The sequence below is a fragment of the Enoplosus armatus genome, chromosome 14, assembly GCF_043641665.1.
Source record: "Enoplosus armatus isolate fEnoArm2 chromosome 14, fEnoArm2.hap1, whole genome shotgun sequence".
NCBI lineage: Eukaryota > Metazoa > Chordata > Actinopteri > Centrarchiformes > Enoplosidae > Enoplosus > Enoplosus armatus.
In genome coordinates this window covers 133,678-156,563 of record NC_092193.1, presented here as the reverse complement: position 1 = coordinate 156,563, position 22,886 = coordinate 133,678, and the positions used below count along the sequence as shown (strand labels likewise).

General features: G+C 41.2%; 1 protein-coding gene across 1 annotated transcript; it reads left to right on the top strand.

The window, feature by feature from the left end:
• The first annotated feature begins 760 nt into the window (after positions 1-760).
• Positions 761-22,096, top strand: LOC139297047 (cadherin-7-like). The gene is made up of 11 exons (XM_070919632.1): positions 761-1,003; positions 4,185-4,479; positions 8,010-8,129; positions 13,341-13,508; positions 13,739-13,926; positions 14,841-15,094; positions 15,168-15,304; positions 15,894-16,015; positions 18,566-18,683; positions 19,452-19,706; positions 21,567-22,096. The coding sequence occupies exons 1-11, from the start codon at positions 761-763 to the stop codon at positions 22,094-22,096; spliced, it is 2,430 nt and encodes an 809-aa protein (XP_070775733.1).
• The last annotated feature ends 790 nt before the right edge of the window (positions 22,097-22,886 follow it).

Below are 22,886 nucleotides of genomic sequence, written 5' to 3'. Positions count from 1 at the left end.
TTGACATCTCCTTGAAGACAGTTTGATGTTTCCTTGTTGGACAGTTTGACATCTCCTGGTTGGACAGCTCGACGTTTCCTTGTTGGACAGTTTGATGTCTCCTTGTTGGACAGTTTGATATCTCTTTGTTGGACAGTTTTGCATCTCTTTGAGGACAGTTTGACATCTCCTTGAGGACAGTTTGACATCTCCTTGAAGACAGTTTGATGTTTCCTTGTTGGACAGTTTGACATCTCCTTGTCAGGCAGTTTGACATCTCCTTGTCAGGCAGTTTGAGTGTCCTTGTTGGACAGTTTGATTTCTCCTTGTTGGACAGTTTAACATCTCTTTGTTGGACAGTTTGACATCTCCTTGAGGACAGTTTGATGTTTCCTTGTCAGACAGCTTGACATCTCCTTGTCAGGCAGTTTGAGTTTCCTTGTTGGACAGTTTGATGTTTCCTTGTTGGACAGTTTGACATCTCCTGGTTGGACAGTTCGACGTTTCCTTGTTGGACAATTTGATGTCTCATTGTTGGACAGTTTGACGTTTCCTTGTGGACAGTTTGATGTTTCCTTGTTGTCTCCTTGCTGGACAGTTTGCCATGTCCTTGTCAGACAGTTTGACGACTCTTTGTTGGACAGTTTGACGTCTCCATGTTGGACAGTTTGATGTTTCCTTGTGGACAGTTTGATGTTTCCTTGTTGTCTCCTTGTTGGACAGTTTGAGTTTCCTTGTTGGACAGTTTGACATCTCCTTATTTGTGTCTGTCTCCTCAGAGATGAACTGCCTGTGTTGTCTGAACATGCTCAGTGTGTTCGTCCTGTCGCTGTTGGTAGAGCCAGGGTGTGAGGCAATGACCTTGAACTCCGTCCTTCTTCATCCGTTGTCAGGAGGAGGAGGAGGAGGAGGAGGAGGAAGTGATGGAGGAGGAGGTCACCACAGGAGGAAGAGAAGCTGGGTGTGGAACCAGTTCTTCGTCTTGGAGGAGTACACTGAAGACGAGCCGCTTTATGTCGGGAAGGTACGAAGACTTCAGGGACATTGATCCTTTGACTGATTTATGATAATTATAACGACAGATTAATCAATCGTTAATTACAATAATAATAATCAGAAATTATGTTAAATTCAGAAGAATCTCTTATGTCAGTTTATATGAAGCAAAAAGAAAAGAATCTGTCAATCAATCAATAATAAATCAATATATAAGATAATCTGAGTGAAACAGCTCCACCGCCTGGACACTTTGAATCATTCTTGAATCATTGAATTCATACTCCATACTCTAGCCCAGGGGTGCACACACTTTTTCAGCATGCGAGCTACTTATAAAATGACCAAGTCAAAATGATCTACCTACTATAAAAATGCAAAACATATATTTATTTATAAATATATTGAGTATTCTTTATATGTACAATATATGTTGGTGTACCTTGCATAACTGCATGAACCCATATTGCACAATATAACTCTGTACATTTTTTGTCATTACCTTACTCTGATGACTTGCACTGAATGGAATCAGCCAGGGATGCATTTTGCCGCACTTGGCGCGCTTGTACACGCATGCGTGGTGACCCATGTGTCAGAAAAGATCAGATGTCAGACTGGCTGCCCTGTATGTCAATCAAGTGACAAATTTCATAGTGAGGATGGACGATAGGCTGACGTCTATTTTTTTAATGCCATGCGATCTACCCACACTACCTTTGCGATCGACCGGTAGACCGTGATCGACGTATTGGGCACCCCTGCTCTAGCCGCTGCGCTCGATGACATCTGACAGCTGCAGTAACTTAGCTTGTAAAATAGAGATACGAGGGCTGAATATGTTGAACTTCCTGTTTATCAGACCACAGCAATAGATGCTGTCGGAGCAGAGTCTTTCTGGAGACGGGGCCTTGCTGATTACTGTACAAAAACACACAACTTGGTGAAACTCAATCATATTTTATGGCAGCTAACCGCAGCTATAGTTAACAGTAGTTAGCGATGACTTTAGCAACAAGTAAAGCCGTCTGTCCATCAAGAAACTGATTAACTTTCCTTCACAACAGTCGTCCTGAGCAGAGCGGCAGAATAACTAACAGACTGTCGAGGCCTCCCTTTTCTTCTGGAGCAGATGACCACATAAAGAAATCTGTGCCTATCTGATGTCAGACAGACACGAAAGTAGAAAAACCAGTTGGAAACGTGTTCAGAGCAGTCTGAAGATTTCTGCTCACAGAGATTACTTTTACATACGTTTACCTCATTATTTGAATTATTATTGTAAATGTGTATTTTTTTTATTTTCTATTTCTTATTTTTTATATCTTATTTTTGTATATACTCTTATTTCTAAATTTATGCTACTTTCTACTCTTGAATGGGAGCAATAAAGTATTTCTGATTCTGATTCTGAAACTTTGGCAACGTTTAATATGAACATCAGACATTGTAACATTATATATATATGACAGAACAAACGAAAATCATAATAGGTCCTCTTTAAAACATGTTTTTTGTGTTAGTTAATATTTGTATATGTTGGTTATATGTCTGCATATAGATGAATCCTCTGATTTCTGTGCCGTCTCTCTGAAGCCTCCATCACTGCGATGTCAGAGTTGAACATATTTACAGTGAAGCAGAGACGTTTTGTTTTGATCACAGAAGAAGTGTGTGAGTGTGGAAGTCTCTTCAGTCTTTCAACACTCATCAGAAACTAATTATGACTCCATGAGAGTAGTTTCTGTCTGACGTCCACAGTCTGATGTAGAAGAGCTGCAGCATAGTCAGCTTCTGATTTACATCATCAAACTCATCAGTAGAAAAGCATAATTTCATACAAATCTGAAACACATGATGCCGTAACTCTGGAAACATCAGAGAGTACCAAGCAGAGGTCAGTGGGGTGGCGGTTCTCCATCGGCCCCGTGTTGGCAGACCGCTAAGCCTTTAGCAGCTCATGAGGATTTAATGGAGATTTTATAAAAGTAAAATAGATTTCACGGAGCCTCAGTTTGTTGTTGGAGCAGCTGATAACAGAACAGAAAAGACTAAATTTAACTGAAAAGTTTCAGTTTTGTAGATTATAGATTTATTATATTATTTATTATAATATTATTATTATTATGTAGATTATAACCTTTTTATTTTAATGACATAGTATGACAGTATAGTTGTTTATTTATACATTAGATTTAGTCCATGTTGAGTCTCAGTCAGTCGACTGTCAGAACTTAATGTTCTTCATCTGAAGTTGCTGACATTTATCTGATTCTATGTGTGTGTGTGTGTGTGTGTTCTTTTGACCTCCTTGAGCCTCAGGTCTGATTTGGTCTCTGATTGGACGACGCAGCTGTCCATGTTCTGTGAGATGATAGGCTGTATGAACACACACACACACACACACACACACACACACACACACACAGCACCCTGTGGCTTTCTGGGAGATGACTAACACACTGTTTGTGTTTTAGACGACGGCTGCACATAGTCAACCTGACAGGTGTGTGTGTGTGTGATAACTGTATCAGTTAACAGCTGACTGTAAATCACCTATTGAACATCACATCTCAAACATGGAGGATATTTGGTAACTCTTCCGGTAATAATTATAGAATTAAATGTAATTATTTGGACTAATGGTGTACCAGTACAGTACATACTGATACACATGTAGGTACAAGGGAACAAGACGTGAGGTCAGAGAAAAAGGGGTTAACAAGGTGGGAACTCAGGTATTTCATAACGAGCAGGTACCTGTTCTGTTATTACAAGGTACAGTTTGACTTACTGAGCAACAAAACTGGTTTACCTGGTTGTCTCTGCTGGTTTACCTGGTTGTCTCAGCTGGTTTACCTGGTTGTGTCTGCTGGTTTACCTGGTTGTCTCTTCTGGTTTACCTGTTGGTTTTGTCTTTTTTACCTGATTGTCTCTGCTGGTTTACCTGGTTTCTCTTCTGGTTTACCTGGTTGTCTCTGCTGGTGTACCTGGTTTCTCTTCTGGTTTACTTAGTTGTCTCTGCTGGTTTACCTGGTTTCTCTTCTGGTTTACCTGGCTGTATCCAATGGTTCCCCTGGTTGTCTCTTCTGGTTTAACTGATTGTGTCTGCTGGTTTATCTGGTTGTATCCAATGGTTTACGTGGTTGTGTCTGCTGGTTTACCTGGTTGTGTCTGCTGATTTATCTGGTTGTCTCTGGTCCCTACAGCTTCACTCTGATGTGGATAAAGGTGACGGTCAGGTTAGGTACGTCCTGAGCGGTGAAGGAGCAATGTCCATCTTTACCATCGATGAGAATACAGGAGACATTCACGCCATCAAGAGGCTGGACCGGGAACAGCAGGCGTACTACACCCTGAGAGCTCAGGCTCGAGACCGAAACACCAACCTGCCAGTCGAACCAGAGTCCCAGTTCATCATCAAAGTCCAGGACATCAATGACAACGAGCCCAAGTTCCTGGACGGACCGTACACTGCCAGGGTGGCTGAGAGGTCTCCTGTAGGTGAGACTGAACACCTGTAGACTAAATGAGGGATAAAGTTTACCCCATGACACTGATCCAGGACTTCATCAGCTGATGTCTACGGTCTGTGAAATGTTGAAATTTAGTTTTCACAGACCGTAGACATCTTTATTTCAACCTTTCAAAACTAGAGTTACAAGCTGCTGCACAGGTACAATTAAATTACAATCCCATGAAAAACAGCAAACATTTCAGGTCAAACAAACAAATGAAATAAGAAGAACTAGTTAAAACCAGTGGAGTACTGAGTTCTAACAGCTACACCAACAATAAAAAGTAACAATAAAAATCGACAATCCTCTGCTGTCTGTATGGTTCATATTATTATTCTTTATCTGATTACAATGCAAAAATCAGGAATTGCAGATCTTGTGATTTTTAATCACACACAGCACTTGGAGGTGGAACAGCAGCGTTCATGTTGTTTTCAGTCAGAAGCAGTTTGATTCTGGTGTTTAAAGACTGAAGACAACCTTCATCAAACATCTTCACTGTCACTTTAGTGTGTTCAGTCATGGAGGGGTTGCTTCAACCACAGAGCTCAGCCCGAGGATTCAGCTGTAGAAAGCTATTAACAGGAACTCCTCCAGACATGAGACACTGTCAAAACATCAGTTCTTTGCCATGAATAATAATTACAAGTTGTTATGACTTAGAAGCGTAAATGATCAGCATTTGAAGTAAAAATTTAAATTGTGCCAACAAATTGAGCTTGTGTTTTAACAAAAGAGAGTCCTGATAACTTCAACCTTTAAAGGTTCTGTATGTAACACTGTATTAATGTATTAATCACTTTTTATTTCCAATGTGTGAACGGAGTGTAACATCACTTCAAGAATGAGACCCTCCCCGACTTTCTCGGTTGCCTATAACAGCCTGTGGACTGATTTCTATGTAAAGGACTCGGGATGGTTTTTCTGGGAAAATCCAAAGGATGTGACGTTATGAGCGAGTGCCTGAGCCTCTCTTGAGTGTAATTAGATCAGTTTGTCAGTTTAATATTCAGAATATATAATCATGAGTTCAGATGACTATGGATAGTTTACTGAACTCATCAAATTATGTTACTTAGAAACATTTTCAGCGTACCTGCTAATTATAAATTATATATTTTATAGTTTAAACACAGTGTTTTTAACTTGTACATGTACATCATCATCATCATCATAAATCCTGCATGCTGTATATACTGTATATAGATATGTATACTGTACATAACCACCTACTTCATGTAAATAAGTAATATATTACATTAATGCTACAATGTTATGCCAGCACTCTTTGCACTCTGCACCCTCACACTATTGTAATCTTAGCTGTATGTCTATTTCCTGTAAATTGTTCTTGGAACATGATGAAGACTGCACTTAACACACTTGTGAAAGGCACTTTAATAGAGTCAATTTGAGGAACAATAATCCTCCATTGTGACTGTCAGCAGTTAAAATCTAAAATAAAAAAGATTGAATCTCATTAACAAGCTGATCATTTCTAGTGGAGACAACATACAGATTTCAGTTACTTTAACTTGAGTAAAGTAGCAGAAGTACAAACTAATATTTAGGCCTGGTTTGCTGTGCGTTCAACTTCTGATGATGAGGGAGAAGAAATATGGGAAGCAAAAGAAAGAAAAAAGGGAAAAATGGAGACAGAAAGTATCTGTAGTGCATTTTAAACTACAAATATTGACCAAAAAGTTGAGAAGTAAAACAATAAGTAAATAAATACAGCAGCTCTGTAGATAGAAACAGGAAACAGAATATGGACTGTGTAGTGTTGTTCAGCCACTTTGTTTCTGTGTGTTCTGAATCCGGCTGTTTAAAATATAATAAACATATAATAATGGTGAGAGAAACGCTGATGGATCTGTTTCTACTCAGACAGAAAGTGAAGTTTCCTTTGCTGAATGTTAATGACATCAGCAGTAACTCATTTGAAACAATGGGTAGAAAAAAGCTACAGTTAACTATGTTTTACAGGCTGCTGCTCTTAATGTGAAAACCAGAGTTCATGCAGACTCTTAATGTGAAAATCATAGTTCAGACTGAACAAAAACAGCATCTTATTGTAAAAGTTTTACTTATTTCTCATTCAGTAAAATGTGTTTCAGTCTTAAAGGAGGTATTATGTTCATGTCCAGCTCTATATCTGTATTCTGGGACTCCACTACAGCAGCTTTGCATGATTCACAGATCAAATAAGTCCTTCTTCATCTTATTGTAGCCTTTCATGCGGTCCCTCAGTTCACCCTCTGTCTGACACAAGCTGTTTCAGCTCCTGTCTCTTCAAGGCCCACCTCCCTAAAAGCCCCCTTTCTTCTGATTGGCTGGCTCCCTGCAGCCTATGAGGACCAGGGAGACGCCTCTGAGCCCTGAACACAGTGCACCGCTTCACACTGAGCCGCTGTGGCTGACTGCAGGACAGCAACAGTAACTTAGCTTGGAAAATAGACATGGGGACTGAATGTGATAAACTTCCTGTTTATCAGACCACAAATGAGACAAGAAGTAGGTTGGAAAAACGATGCTGCTGGACTGAGTGTTTCTGGGGACTGGGCCTCACTGATTACTGTACAAAAACACACAACTTTATTCACTGACTTTGGTGAAACTCCATCATCTGATGGAGAAAATGTGTTGTGGTTTTCCCTCTGATGTCCTCCGGCTGCTCTGCCTCAGCTCTCGGTGATTTACGGAGTTCCCTGATGGACAGAAAGCTTTAGAAAGTAACTGCTAACTGCTGCTAACTGTAGCTGCTGTTATCTCAGTTAGCTCTGAGCACCAGGGGAGTGTTGGTGTTTACACTGCCAGCACAGGAGCTTTGGACTGCCGGGAGGAGGGGGTTTTCTGTCCTGGGCTCCGAGAGTCAGATGGTTAGAGTCAGCTAACTAGAGCATAGATATATATATATCTATGGCTAAGAGGACTGCTAGCTGCACAGCTAACTAGTGAACTGCAGCTACAGTTAGCTTAGTTAACGATTACTTTAGCAACAAGTAAACCCATCTGTCCATCCAGAGACGACCTCCTACCTACCTACTTTCCTTCACTACAGAAAAAGCTTTTTCTAACCTTTTTTCCCTAACCCAGTAAAGAGCCGTCCTGAGCAGAGCAGCCCAACAACTCAGACAGACTGAGGGGGGATGAGCGGCCCTCTACTTTGTGGGCGTGCTTTGTTTCCTTTCTTTTTCTTCTTCTTCATGGACGTGCTGTCACTGTTGTGCCCTGAGCAGATGACCATATGAGGAAATCCGGGATGTATTTTGTAATACGACTCACGGAAGTAGACTCAAAAAGCGAGCAGAGTGTTCTGAGCAGTCTGAAGACTGAGCTTTTGGCTCACAAGGATTACTTTTACATATGTCTTCCTCATTATTTGCCAACTTTGGCAACATTTAATAGGAATATCCAACATTGTAACACTATGTATATGACAGAAAAGCATAATAGGTCCTCTTTAAATTTTTAACCCTTTGAGTTAATGTTTTTAAAGGTGTTGTTTTTCTACAGGTACATCGGTGGTGACAGTAGTGGCGACAGACGCTGATGATCCGACTTATGGAAACTCTGCCAGATTGGTTTACAGCATCCTACAGGGTCAGCCATACTTCTCTGTGGAGCCAAAGACAGGTAAGAACACACCTGAATGCACCTGAACAGAACACCTGAATACACTGCAACACGATGCCTGAATACAGCTGAGCACAACACCTGAATACACCTGAACACAACACAGGAATACAGCTGAACACAGCACCTGAATACATGTGAACACAATGCCTGAATACACCGCTACACAACGCCTGAATACACCTAAACACAATGCCTGAATACACCTGAACACAACACAGAAATACACCTGAACACGACGCCTGAATACACGTGAACACAACGCCTGAATACACCTGAACACAACACCTGAATACAGCTGAACACAGCACCTGAATACACGTGAACACAATGCCTGAATACACCTGAACACAACACAGGAATACACCTGAACACAACACAGGAATACACCTGAACACGACGCCTGAATACACCTGAACCCAACGCCTGAATACACCTGAATACACCTGAACACATCACCTGAATACAGCTGAACACAACACCTGAACACAGCGCCTGAATACAGCTGAACACAACACCTGAATACACTGCTACACAATGCCTGAATACACCTGAATACACCTGAACCCAACGCCTGAATACACCTGAACACATCACCTGAATACAGCTGAACACAACACCTGAATACACCTGAACCCAACGCCTGAATACACCTGAATTCACCTGAACCCAATGCCTGAATACACCTGAACACATCACCTGAATACAGCTGAACACAACACCTGAATACACGTGAACACAATGCCTGAATACACCTGAACACAACACAGGAATACACCTGAACACGACGCCTGAATACACCTGAACACAACGCCTGAACACAGCGCCTGAACACAGCTGAACACAGCGCCTGAACACAGCGCCTGAATACAGCTGAACACAACACCTGAATACACTGCTACACAATGCCTGAATACACCTGAATACACCTGAACCCAACGCATGAATACACCTGAATACAGCTGAACACAACACCTGAATACACCTGAACGCAATGCCTGAATACACCGCTACACAACGCCTGATGGTTTTTATTTATAGTGCCAAATCATAACAGATGTAGTTCTGATCAGTTCTGCTCGAGGTTTCTGCCTCTTAAAGGAAGTTTTTCCTTGCCACTGTTGCCGAAATGCTTGCTCCTTCAGTCTAGGCCTATAGCAGCATAACTAAGGCCTGGTTCAGGGCTCACCTGAGCCAGGCCTTACTATAAGGTTTATCAAAAAGGAAGGTTTTAAGCCTACTCTTAAAAGTAGAGAGCGTGTCTGCCTCCCGGACCCAAACTGGGAGCTGGTTCCACAGGAGAGGAGCTTGATAGCTGAAGGCTCTGACTCCTTTTCTGCTTTTGAAGACTCTAGGAACCACAAGCAACCTGCATTCTGGGAGTGCAGTGCTCTAGTGGGGTAATAGGATACTGTAGGAGCCATGTATCTATTTATTATTTGTTTATTGTCATCCCACCTATTACGTATGGCATGATGTCACAGGGGCAATAACGTTTGTCTATTTATTCACCTGTTGCCACATATCAACTGCATGTACTGGATTTTGTTCGTGTTAATCTTTAAATGCACAACCTGAAGTAGACCTGGATCATTCAAACTGCGCGTCATACAGGTGTAGATTGTTCCCTGTCTCAGCCTCTCAGCGGCTTATGGTGGTTGGAAGAAGTCGCTACAGGTACTTTGAGCTCTTGGAGATATTATGGTGCCTGACCAGTAAGAGCTTTGTAGGTGAGGAGACGGATTTTCCCCACAAAAAAAAAGTGAGCTCCCCAAACCATGGTATAGTTTGCACACTGCCTGCTGGTAGAAATGTGTTATATAGAACAGAACTTTAATCCACATGAATTCAAGTTGCTTTGATTATAACATTATAACATTCAATAAAATAGGATAAACTAGTTAAAGCTACATTTAAAGGTTCTATATGGAGTTTTCAGAAAGTCATTGTTTTTAACGACACCGGTGGCCGTGTGTCTGGAGCATACTCTTCATTCCCTGCAGAAAACAATTATTTGAAGAATTATTATTTGAAGTGTTAATTGATTGAGCATAGTGTTAGCTAAGGCAGGCCATCGAGTCTCAGCTACATCAACTGATAGCAGCTGATCTTTAAGCCAGCCCATATCAGCTGATGGCTCAGGGTTTAAGCTGCCTTAGCCCGCTTACCATTGCTGCTTCCTCTGCAAGCCGCTTTGCAACCCGCCTCCACCCTGGCTCCTCCTTTTAATGCTATGTCAGACTTAATCAATGTCATTCTGTTGTCATTGATGCCTTCTCTGTTCTGTACCCTGGGGGTCTTTGCTGGAGCAGGAGGTCCCAGAACAGAGCCAGACCTCCAAATATAACTTATTGCTGATGGAAATAAAGTTTATTTGACTAAAGCGGTCCTGACTGAATCACTCTTGTACACAAGAAGAGGGGAAGCTAGACAATAATGTGGAGCTGCTGCAGAATCTGGGGAGGGCAGATGAGAGGTTCTTGCAGTACAACAAGATCATGCATGACGCCATGGGGCAGACGGTGGAAGTGATGTAGGCTCAATCCCACAAATGACTGCATATCAACCACACTAAAGTTTATTGAGATTGCACATGTTTACTGCACTGCACTCTACACTTTTACATGTTTTTGTGATTTTTGTATTGTACTGCATTCAACATATTGATTTTCAGGATAAACCAATTTTCTGAATAGACTGTGTCAGTATGCTTAATCAACAGAGAAACATATAATACAAGTGATGTGTATTATTTGATACTAATCATAAAAGTAGTCTTTTCATAAATGATATGCAGTACAAAGTTGCCACGTATGCAATGTTCCAGGAAAACAACTAGCAGACGTTGGGGTCTCATAAAGATAAGATGTATTCCAGGTAAACAACTAGCAGATGTTGGGGCCCATAAAGATAAGATGTATTGTTGTTTAGATGTGGTCTTCCTTGGTATGTGAAAGGTCATTCTGAGAGGTTAAGGTATGTGAAAGGTCATTCTGAGAGGTCTCTTTTCCTGACCCCTAGATAGGAAACAGAAGTTTACAGACTCGTGTGTTGTAGTAGGACCCCATGTATGCCTAAAGGTATAAAAGATGAGCTTGAACAGTGTTCGAGGCAGCAGTACTGATTTGGCTACGGGTGCTGTCCAGGTTAAGATGCGCATGCCTGTTGATCCTGATCTTTGATGCAAATAAAGAATATTATGTGAAAAGTCAGTATCAGCGGAGTTTCCTTCCATCATCGGATCATCGCCTACATCTGGGGAATGAAGAAGAAATTAACAACACAAGTTATGACAGTTTTGATGTCCTCAAACACAAAAATAGAACAGGTAGGGTTACAAAACTGTGGTAAGATCACGCATCCCCTCGAATGTAATTGCTGTCCATAGCAATCACGGCGAGCAGCACAGCTAGTGTTGTTGGGAAAGCATAGACTCATGTGACGTACCAACGTGACTCTCTAGCTCGTGGCAAAGCAAACCAACTGCAAACTAAAATGATAAAATGTGTTTTCTGTGTGTATCCTCACAAACTGAATTATTTGATTCATTTGATGTGAACATGTGAACTCAGCTGAAAACTGTGATATGTTAATCTCTTCCTCTTATATAAACCTGTTTAATGTGTTTACTCCCCACCCCACCCCCTTCATGTAAATGATCCTGAAACATGTTCATGGTTTACAGAGAGGAGGTGAATTAACTCTCAGTCCAGATTAAAAAAGATTGCGTGTGTGTGAAGATTAGTTGATTATAAATAGCTTTAGCCTCCTCTGCTCTAAATCATCCATTTATTTAACTCAGTATCATCAGCTCTGAATCAGTCAAAAGTCACATGATGTTTTCCTGCTCACTTCCTGTTGAGTCAGAGTGAAAAACATCACAAAGATCAACCTTTAATTTGATGTATTTAAAGGGGAGCTATTATCCTCATTTCAGCTCTATATTTTTATTCTGGACTCCACTAGAGTAGTTTTGAATGATTCACAGTTCAAAAGTCCTTATTCATCTTATTCTGGCCCTTCATGCGGCCCCTCAGTTCACCCTGTCTGAAACAAGCTGTCTGAGCTCATGTCTCTTTAAGCCCTCCCTCCCTAAAAAGCTCACTTTCATCTGATTGGCCAGCTCCCTGCAGCCTACAGAGGGGCAGGAGCTCTGACTACAGCCTGCACCACATCATCCTCCAGCTGGTGAGCTAGACAGCATCTGACAGCTACAGTAATTTAGCTTGGAAAATAGAGATACGAGGACTGAATGTGATGAACTTCCTGTTTATCAGACCACAAATGAGACAAGAAGTAGGTTGGAAAAACGATAGATGCTGCTGGAGCTCAGTGTTTCTGGGGACTGGGCCTCACTGATTACTGTACAGAAACACACAACTTTATTCACTGATTTTGGTGAAACTGGATCATATTTTATGGTGAAAATAAAATGTTCTGGTTGCTCTGCCTCAACTCTCTGTGATTTACAGAGTTTCCTGATGGGCAGATGACTTTATAAAGTAACGGCTAACTGTTGCTAACTGTAGCTGCCGTTAGCTCAGTTAGCTCTGAGCACCAGGGTAGTGTTGGTGTTTACACTGCCAGCACAGGAGCTTTGGACTGCTGGGTGGAGGAGGAGGTTTTCAGGCCTGAGCTCAGAGAGTCAAATGGTTAGAGTCAATTAGCTAAAAGCATATATAAATAAATATCTATGGCTAAGAGGACCGTTAGATGCACAGCTTACTAGCTAACAGCAGTAAAGCAAGTAAAGCCATCTGTCCATCAAGAAATGGATTAACTTTTCTTCACAACAGAAAAAGCACTTTCTGCGAGACAAACCGAACAACCTCCAAAAATCTTCTATAAGCTAGTAAAGATTAGTAAGACTTTGGTCTGTTGTAAGGTTGCAAGGAAACATCTGTAGTGCTGTCCAATCAAGAACAATCAACTATGTAAACAGGAAGTTACAGTGGTATCACAAGCTAGTATAACTTCTTTAGATCTTTAGTAAGTGTAGGTATTTATTTCTGTCTGCATACGTGGAGAAATCTGTGTTTCAGAGTTAGTCATATTCATACATTTTAGAAAGGGAGGGAAATGCTAAGCTAACTGATGTTATTTACTCATGTTATTTTTGTGACATGTAATTTAATTACATTTTTGTTATTATTTAGCATATATAAAGTTTCAGGTCAGTTGTGGTATTTATTACTCTCACCTGTCCTGCAGGTGTGGTGCGGACGGCTCTTCCTGACATGGACCGGGAGGTGTGGGAAAGTTACCTGCTGGTTGTCCAGGCCAAAGACATGATTGGTCAGATGGGAGGTCTGTCAGGAACCACTTCTGTCACGGTGATGCTGACTGACATCAATGACAACCCGCCTCATTTCTCCCGCAGTGAGTCTGACATCTGACCTTTAGATTTGACATCACAGAAACACAGAGATGACAGATTAGAGCAGCAGGTATCTCAGGAGCCTCCACAGTCAAGCTGGTTACCTACCAGGCAACGATACAACTGACTTGATGTCAGAAGCAGTTCTGGATTGAACAGTTTGAGTAAACAGGAGATAACATTATCATGTGTCTGTTTACCTGTACCTGTGTGTGTACCTGTGTCCCTACAGAAAGCTATCAGTTCAGCGTTCCAGAGTCTGTACTGGTGTCAGGTGTGGTCGCTAAGATCAAAGCTCTGGATCTGGATGTTGGTCCAAATGCTGAGATGGACTACAGGATCCTGGATGGAGACGGACTGGGAACCTTCAGGATCATCACCGATCCAAATACACAGGAAGGACTGGTAACTCTGCAGAAGGTACTGGTCACTCTGCCGAAGGTACTGGTCACACTACAGAGGGTACTGGTCACTCTAGAGAAGGTACTGGTCACTCTAGAGAAGGTAATTGTCACTCTGCAGAAGGCACTGGACACACTGCAGAAGGTACTGGTTACACAGCAGAAGGTACTGGTCACACTGCAGAAGGTAATGGTTACTTCCCAGAAAGAATTGGTCAGACAACAGAAGATACTGGACACTTTCCAGTTAGTACTGGACACCCTATGGCAGGTACTGGTGTCCTTGTGGAAGGCACTGTTTTTTCTTGTAGCAGGTACTGGACACATTGTTACACATGTTACTGGTCACCAGTTTCTTACTGGAGATCACAGAAATGTTCTTCTTTCCAGGGATAAATATGAATATTCTTGTTTTGGGTTGTTATGATTTCCTTGTTCCTTCATTGTGAAGTTAAACAGATTCTAACCTTCTGATCCTCTGCAGCTGTAAACTCTCTGCCTGTTTGATCATTGCATTAGTCTGCACTGTGCTCCAGTTCTCTGGATTATATTTGTTTTTTCTGTGACTGTCCCAGAGGAGAATCCTCTTTTGCTGAACAGCTGCTGACAAATATCAGCAGTTTGTTTTAAATTTAGATTTATGTCAGCGATGCAAAGACAAAATGATCTGTTATTCCCAATTCCAAAGCAAAATCCTCTGTGCACGGTTTTGTGACGAATCTTTGGAACATATGTTTAGTAATGTAAGTCATGTCCTTTTAAATTAAGTACTCAATATGAGACAGTTTTATCTTTACATGATAAGATAATGAGGTCATGATGTCGAGATAATGATAATGATAATAAAAAAAACATATTCAATTACAGACATATTTATTTCCTGAGAAGAAGCAGAGAGGTCGTCACATCAGTTTCCCCCTCTCCTCCCTCCAGACTCTGGATTTTGAGACCAAGTCGAGCTATATGTTGCGTGTTGAGGCGTCCAATCGTTACGTAGACACTCGTTTCCTGTCGATGGGTCCGTTCAGCGATGTGGCAACGCTTCGTCTGTTGGTGGAAAACGTGGACGAGCCTCCGGTCTTCTCCTCCCACATCAGTCGGATGGTGATCTCTGAGGAAGCTGCAGTGGGAACTGTTGTGGGATCAGTTTCAGCTCATGACCCCGATGCCACCAACAGCCCTGTCAGGTATGAACATCATCATTTTTATACAGAGTCAACAGCAGTGCTGGTGTTTTAACGGTGTTAAATCTGTGTCCAGGTTCTCTATAGACAGAAAGTCAGATGTGGATCGTTACTTTAACATTGACAGCAGTTCAGGTGTGATCACAACAGCCAGACGTCTGGACAGAGAGATCATAGCTCTGCACAACATCAGCGTCCTTGCCTCAGACAGCTGTAAGTCTAAACTTCATCCCACTTTAACTTAACACTGAATCTTATTAAATAGATAATAAAAAATATTTCTAAAGTCACTTTATTGGTCCTGGTCCCATTCTAAAGAGTTCTTTACTACACAAGTTGTTTTCCAGAGAAAATCCTGTAATTATGTCCTTACGCCCCAAAACATCTGTCATGTTCATCCCCCCAACTAGTTATCACCTAAGCAGAACCTAACCTAAGTCCTAACTCCAAACACGCAGGGGAATCTATGAGAAACACTGTTCGAAAGAGGAACAGACTTCCACACAAGTCCGATATAGACATCAAACTTGTGTTACAAATGTAACAATGGTTTTATTGTTCTACTGTGTTGAGTTGCTCTTTAAAGTCACTTTAATGTAAGTTTTACTTTTTTTTTTATCTGACCTGCTGCTTTACTTTCCAGTGCTAACACACACGCACGCACAGCTGTTTCCTGTCTTTGTCCTAACCCTAACCCTAACCACTACGCCACCATGTTTGTTATTTTATTTTGGCGACTCCCTGTCTGTTGTAAACAGATGAACAGACGTACCTGACAGGTGTGTCTTTGTGTGTGTGTCAGTGGATTGGTCTCAGGTGGGGAAAGCTGTGGTTCTGGTCTCTGTGACGGATGTTAACGATAACGCTCCGAGCTTCGCCATCGACTACGAAACATTTGTCTGTGAGAACACAGAGCCTGGACAGGTAAACACACCTGGATACTGTTACGACAACACAACAATCATCTTTTTAGTTATTACACAATAAAATATTTACTCTTACGGATAAAAATAATGTGCATAAATATATCAAACACAATATTTAATTTGAAGTCATCACTGTGTAAAAAGACTGAATTTTAAACACAAAGTAACAAATTTGGCTCTTTCAAGTATATTTTTCAAAACTCAAACTTTGTCCATCTCCAGTTTAGTAGTTTCTGACTAAATTGTATATATATATATATATATATATATATATATATATATATATAATGAAGCTGAACACATCCTGTTTAAGTTCATTTTATTCTCTTTTGTGAGAACAAATTCAGAAAGATGGAGACATTTGTGGAACAAAGCAGAGTGCTGAATTAGAGAAGTTGTTTGGCATTTTAAATTTTTATGGAAATTCTTTTTAATGGTGCAGAAACTGCACCATTAAATTTAATTGGCTCCCTTCCCCAAACTATTAAACCCAGAGATCTACGTCAGTCCTGCTTTTGTAAATACATGTATAAACATAGTGTTTCAACGCTGGTAATTATATTTGTCATTAATGTTCTGTATATTTCTGACACCTTTTGTCCCCTGATGTTTATATTTTTACATTAATTCATAGGACTGCCTCAGAGCCACTGAGCCAGCTGATTCATTCAGCAGCTGTGACTTTTGACCTTCAGATAAATAAGCTGAGAATTATTTATGTTGAAAGTGTCGGATCATCTCTGAAATCAGTTTTAATCTGCGTCTTATCTTCATACAAATGTTCCATCACTGTTCAACTAATCTGATCCCAGTCTGAAGATCACATGACCAGAATCAGTCTGATGAAATCTACCTTCCATTGACTCCTGGGGATTCAATCTCCATCACATCCATCCTTAACTGCCTCCAGGATCTGAAATGCTGGATGGCAAAAAACTGTCTTCAGTTGAACGATAACAAGACAGAAGTGATTGTTTTTGGTCCCCCCAACACCTCAGGGAGTATAACTACCCTCTTAGGGCCACTGACACCGAACCTTCATGGCATTTTGTAGCTAAGGAACAAGCTAAACTTAAGTCCACCCTCTCTCCCAAAAACATGAAGACTGTTACCACTGCATGAATCTCCTCAGTGCTAGAATACAGTCCTCACTGAACCTGGTGTTGGCCAGTCCTCCTTGTCTCGTCTACAGCTGGTGCAGAATGCCGCAGCAAGACCTCTAACTGGTCCCAGACAAAGAGACAGCGTTAGAACTTCACTGTATTTACATAGAACTTCATTATAACTTCACTTTAGTTATATAGAACTTCACTGTATTTATATAGAATTTCATTATAACTTCACCTTAGTTATATAGAACTTCATTATATTTTCACTTTAGTTATATAGAACTTCACTGTATTGATATAGAATTTCATTATATCTGTAGGTTTCCACTGTCTGAATGAAGCCTTAGGGCTTGACGCTCTATCGATCCCCCTCGACTTAATCCACATCGAAAAAATCTACAGGACTGCTCTGTAAAGTTTAACAATTTACTTCGGCTCACACACACTTACAAAAAAAAAACGGGTGGTACAGAAAAGATGTTCAAAAGTGTCCAAAGTTACAAAATCCATTAAATCCAATTAGAAATCATTAAGGAGAGGAAAAGAGGGAGAGAGAGAGAGGTCAAAAAAACATGTGGCTCCACTCTCTGCCTGCCTGACTCACTGCCCTCAGGTTACCCCACCCCTCCCCCAATTAAGCAATTAATGGTGTGTAGTTACTTGAAAGCACCAAACAGTTACCCACTTTAAACATTACAAATATCACATAAATGACATTTATATCCACTTTAAATAATCCACAAACATTTTAAATATATAATACCTGTAAATTATCTTTCTAATTCCTTCTAAATCAATTAACTTCAATTACTGTAGTTTTACTGTTTTTAAATGAACTTAAATTATTACTTACTTTTTTAACCTATATCAATGAATTGCATTTAGGCTCCTACAATATCTTCACTTTAGTTATATAGAATTTCACTGTATTTATATAGAACTTCATTATATCTTCACTTTAGTTATATAGAATTTCATTGTAACTTCACTTTGATTATATAGAACGTCATTATAACTTCACTGTATTTATATAGAACGTCATTATGACTTCACTTTAGTTATGTAGAACTTGAATATAACTTCACTGTATTTATATAGAAATTCATTATAACTTCACTTTAGTTATACAGAACTTCATTATAACTTCACCGTATTTATATAGACCTCCATCATAAATTTACTTTAGTTATATAGACCTCTATTGTTCCTTCACTTCATTCATATAGAACTCCATTAAAACTTCACTTTATTTATATTATATTTAACCACGTGATGACATTGTAACAAATAAAGTCTGACTGTGATGTATTTTCTTCCTCCTGAACAGATTCATATCTGACAGTTAATTATGTGGTTTAAGTCTAAACTGTAATTCAGACAGAAATGCTGACCAGAAGAGCTGAACTTCTCTTTCATGTGTTTGACCTTTGACCTCCCAGATTATTGAGACCCTGAGCGCTGTGGATCATGATGACCCAGAGAACGGACATCACTTTCTGTTCTCTCTGACCGCTGAGGCTTCTGGGAACCTCAACTTCACCCTGAGAGATAATAAAGGTACACTCCATCAAAAAACATAACTAATTATGAAGGTCTACCTTAAATAATTAAACCGAGCCAGATATTTCCCTCAGGAACTGATACGTCTCCAAATGAATGATCATGTTGCTCTGTTACTGCTTGATGTGGAAACAGCAGTTTGATCACATTATCAGTTTATAATAAGTATATTGTGTCTCACATATGTAATATATATTAAACAAATGAGGCGAGAGAGCAAAAAAAGAAAGAAAGGGAACTTTGCAGAAAATGGAAGCTTCTCCAAAGGTTTTATTAACGCTGTTGGTTTCATATGAATAATATCAGAGGAATAAGTCCCTCTGATATTCTCTGAACTGAGACCACACATTGACAAGTAGACCTTTAGTCAAATGTTCTAGTTGCTGTTGTCTCTGGAAGTTTTTGAGTAAAATCTTCCGAAATCCTCAGTTTCTTTGAAATAACTAAGAAGACCTGGACTGTTAGCATAAGCAGTGACATCCATCATGACTGAGCACCACACCTAACAGAAACTTAAACTTCATCAATTAAAAAAAGCAAAGATGTAACCAAAACAACTACACTCTGTGATTGACAGGTAGTTAAAGGTTAAGGTAGAAAAGAATCATGATTATTTTTGTAATTATGTTGATATTGTTTGTATTTTCTCAGTTGATTTTTTGAAAACATCGTCTTAGCTCAGAGTTTAATATTGTAAAGCCCTGCAGGTCCTTCTACCTGGTGTTTCAGTCAGGTGTCTCATCTTGTCCGTCCGTCTGTCCTCAGACAACACGGCATCCGTCCTGACTCAGCGTGGTGGTTTCCTGCAGCGGGATCACCTGGTTCACTTCCTGCCGGTGGTGATTTCGGATGGCAGCAGTCCATCTCTCAGCAGCACCAACACACTGTCCATCACCGTCTGTGATTGCGACGTCGACGGAAACCGTCGTTCCTGCAGTCAGGGAGAGTCACCACTGCTGGTTGTCAGCCTCAGCACCGCCGCCACCGCTGTACTCCTCACCTGCATCCTCATACTGCTGGGTAAGACCTGAGACAGAACATACAGTAGCACAATGCGAGTTCCACATAGAGATGTAAAGTAAGGCCCAATCCCAACCCCCCCCCCCCATCCAGCCCTAACCCCTAGTTTTTGTGCCCTCAACTGGGTAGCGGCCCTTCAGAACAGAGCTACAAGGAGTTGAGGTTGAAATGGGACACCACTCGTTACATCATCAGTAGCTGAAGATGGCACATACATAACACACCAGTGACGAGGAAGAGTAAACTTATTTTTACAAAGAGTAAAAGTATATACATTGTTGAAAGTGGGCTGAGCCTCCTTGGAGCAGAAAGCTTTGGGACGGCCTGCAAGATGGCGGACCAGACTTCCGGCGAGAATCAAGGAGCCAGGAAATATCAAATAAGAGGCTTGAGATGTACCCACAGAGACAGACAACCATTAAATTTAGCTATAGCACTATCGGATAGACATCTAATGTAGGAATGTTTGCCTCATGGCAAATACAAATGAACTCGTCAGATTTCTAGATATGAGAGAATGCCATCTCTCATAAATCAAACCAGGTCTCCTCCAGAAAGTCTTCAAAGCCCACATCATTTGCTGGACACCACCTCGACAGACAGTGGTTGAATGCGGCTAAACATATAGTAATAGAATTAAGAAATGTCAGACCTCAGAACAACCACCACTCAACCACAGAAAATAACAGGTAAAATGACAATCTTTATTATTACATTAAAGTCATTCAAGAACAGGGTCCATGGAGTTTTACTTAAACGGGGGAGCTGCGTCCTGGGGGCGCTAGAACAGGCCACACTATAAAATGTGAACACCACCATCAAGAGATGCAAGAACACACATCATGAGGAGGAGGGGCACACCACTACAAGCTGTTGGCACTTGCGTAAAACCCCATCACGCTTTTCACACTTCTAAAACACACAGGAGTGAGGCCACTAACAAAGCCCACCTGCCTGGGACCCAGCTCAACCCCCCCAGTTTATCTCCTGTCCTCCCCACACTAATAAAAATGCATAAACACACTGTACATACAAGTTTAAAGTGTATACTGAAATTGCGTGGTTGCGTGGCATAATCAGGTGTTGCAATCTTACAATATTTACGTTTATCCTTAGACATCAGTTTTAAATAGGATTCAATGTCGCCTGCTCTGGCCCCAGAAATACATTTGACTGTGGTCACCAGTGTTGCTAACTTCACGTTTCTCAAGATAGAGCTGCCAATAATCACAGCTAGTTTCTCAGCAGGTGTGTCGCTGAGTGGAGAGAACCTGTTTCATACGTGAACTGTTTGATGGTAAAACGTGGGCTTCTGCTTCCTTCGGACAGTCACTCAGCTTCCCTGGCTGGCAGCTCCTGAGCAGCCATGGGATGGCTAATAGGAGCTACGATTGAGTTTCCATGGTGTGCAGCCATGCTTCCAATTTGCTAAGCCTCGCCTCCAACACGCTAAATAAACTACATTTATTACATTTACCATTATCACTAAAAGAGGCAGAGGAATGACTAAACAATTGATGCACCGAGCAGGACAGAGCAGGAGAGAGAAGCCATTGCTAACTGCTAAGCTAAAGTACGGTAGCAAGCAGAGCTGAAGAGCATGTAAACAGCTGTGGGATTAGTGAAATAGTTGCTAAAAGAAGGAGAGAGCTATGAGTTCTTGAGCAGAACTTGTGTAAGTTTAAGTGTATATATGTGTACTCTTACTGCGGCACGTCAAGACATCAGGACCACATCGATCTGTAGGTCTTTGAAGTCTGGAGCACTGAAATGAAAACACCTGCAATCAATATAGCAACCACGATGAAATTGACCTTCATAGCACTTTTAGATTGACTCCACCCCTTCCTGTCTCTTCAGGTGTTGCCATGGTAATAGTTGCTGTCAGACACAGGAGGAGGGAACCTCTGATGATGGACGATGAGCGAGACATTCGCGAGAACATTGTTCGTTATGATGATGAAGGTGGAGGTGAGGAGGACACAGAGGCCTTTGACATGTTCACTCTGAGACATTTAAACAAAACAAATCAAACCCGCCAAGACCCCGACATCAACCTGCTGGGACTCCTCACCAAAACACCAGAGAATAAGACGGACAGTCTGTTCTTATCCAGGACGGATAAGAACAGACTGTTCCAGGAGTTTATCAAGAACAGACTGCAGGAGGCAGATCTGGACCTGACGGCACCCCCTTATGACTCTTTGCAGACCTATGCCTTTGAGGGGGACGGGTCCAACGCAGAGTCACTCAGCTCGCTAAACTCATTAAACTCGTTAAACCCATTAGAGTCTGACCAGAACTACGACTTCCTGAGAGAGTGGGGGCCAAGGTTCAGGAAGCTTGCAGACCTCTATGGACACCATGATGGAGGGGGGGCCACCTCATAGTCCTCAGACTTTTGCGACCACAGAAGACACTAAGAAAGGTATGTCAATACAGTATGTGCAGGGGGAGTAGTTAAAGTGGGAACTTCCTGATTTAATCTCTCTCTCTATCTGAGTCATCTGAACTTGATCTGGATCAGGATCACATGTGGATCAGGATCAGAGTCCAGTCTCAGACCAGCCACTTTGAAGCTATCTCCTTGCTCAGGGGCAGAGGTGTTCCTGATACCCTGAGACTGAGTGATGGCAGAGTTCAGGACTTCTCTGATGCTCCGAGGATCCTCCCTGAAGTCGGCCATGTTTGTAGTCTGATCAGAAACTAAATCACTCAGAGAACCTGGAGAGTCTCAAAGATTTTTGTTGTTGTTAATGACCAATAAAGCTCTCATAAATTTACCAATCCCGTAACATCATGTACATCGAGTTTGTTCTGGTGTAACTGGTTTAACTGGTTTGTCTGGAGTTCTGGAGAGTGAAACCTCCATAGATCTGGACTGAAATGAGACTACCTGGACTGCGTGGTGGCTGAATCCAAATGTTTTGATAAATGGCATGTCAGCACCACTGAGCCCACTGAACTGATGAAGACCATGTGATACAGTTGAAAGCACAAGAGGAAGCTAGAACGTGCACCTTGATTCGGGAATATTTTGTCAAACCATATTTCCATGCTGATTTAGGCCCCTGATAGGTTGATCCGGCCCTGGCGGCTGAGTAACCAAAGTAAAGTAACAAGTAATGTAACTAAATACTTTTTCTGTTCAGTAATTTGTACAGTAATGTAATTACTTCT

Coding starts and splice junctions, on each gene's coding strand:
- LOC139297047 (XM_070919632.1), top strand. CDS start 761: ATGAACTGCCTGTGTTGTCTGAACATGCTCAGTGTGTTCGTCCTGTCG. Junction 4,480..8,009: donor GGCTGAGAGGTCTCCTGTAG/GTGAGACTGAAC, acceptor GTTTTTCTACAG/GTACATCGGTGGTGACAGTA. Junction 13,509..13,738: donor CCCGCCTCATTTCTCCCGCA/GTGAGTCTGACA, acceptor GTGTCCCTACAG/AAAGCTATCAGTTCAGCGTT.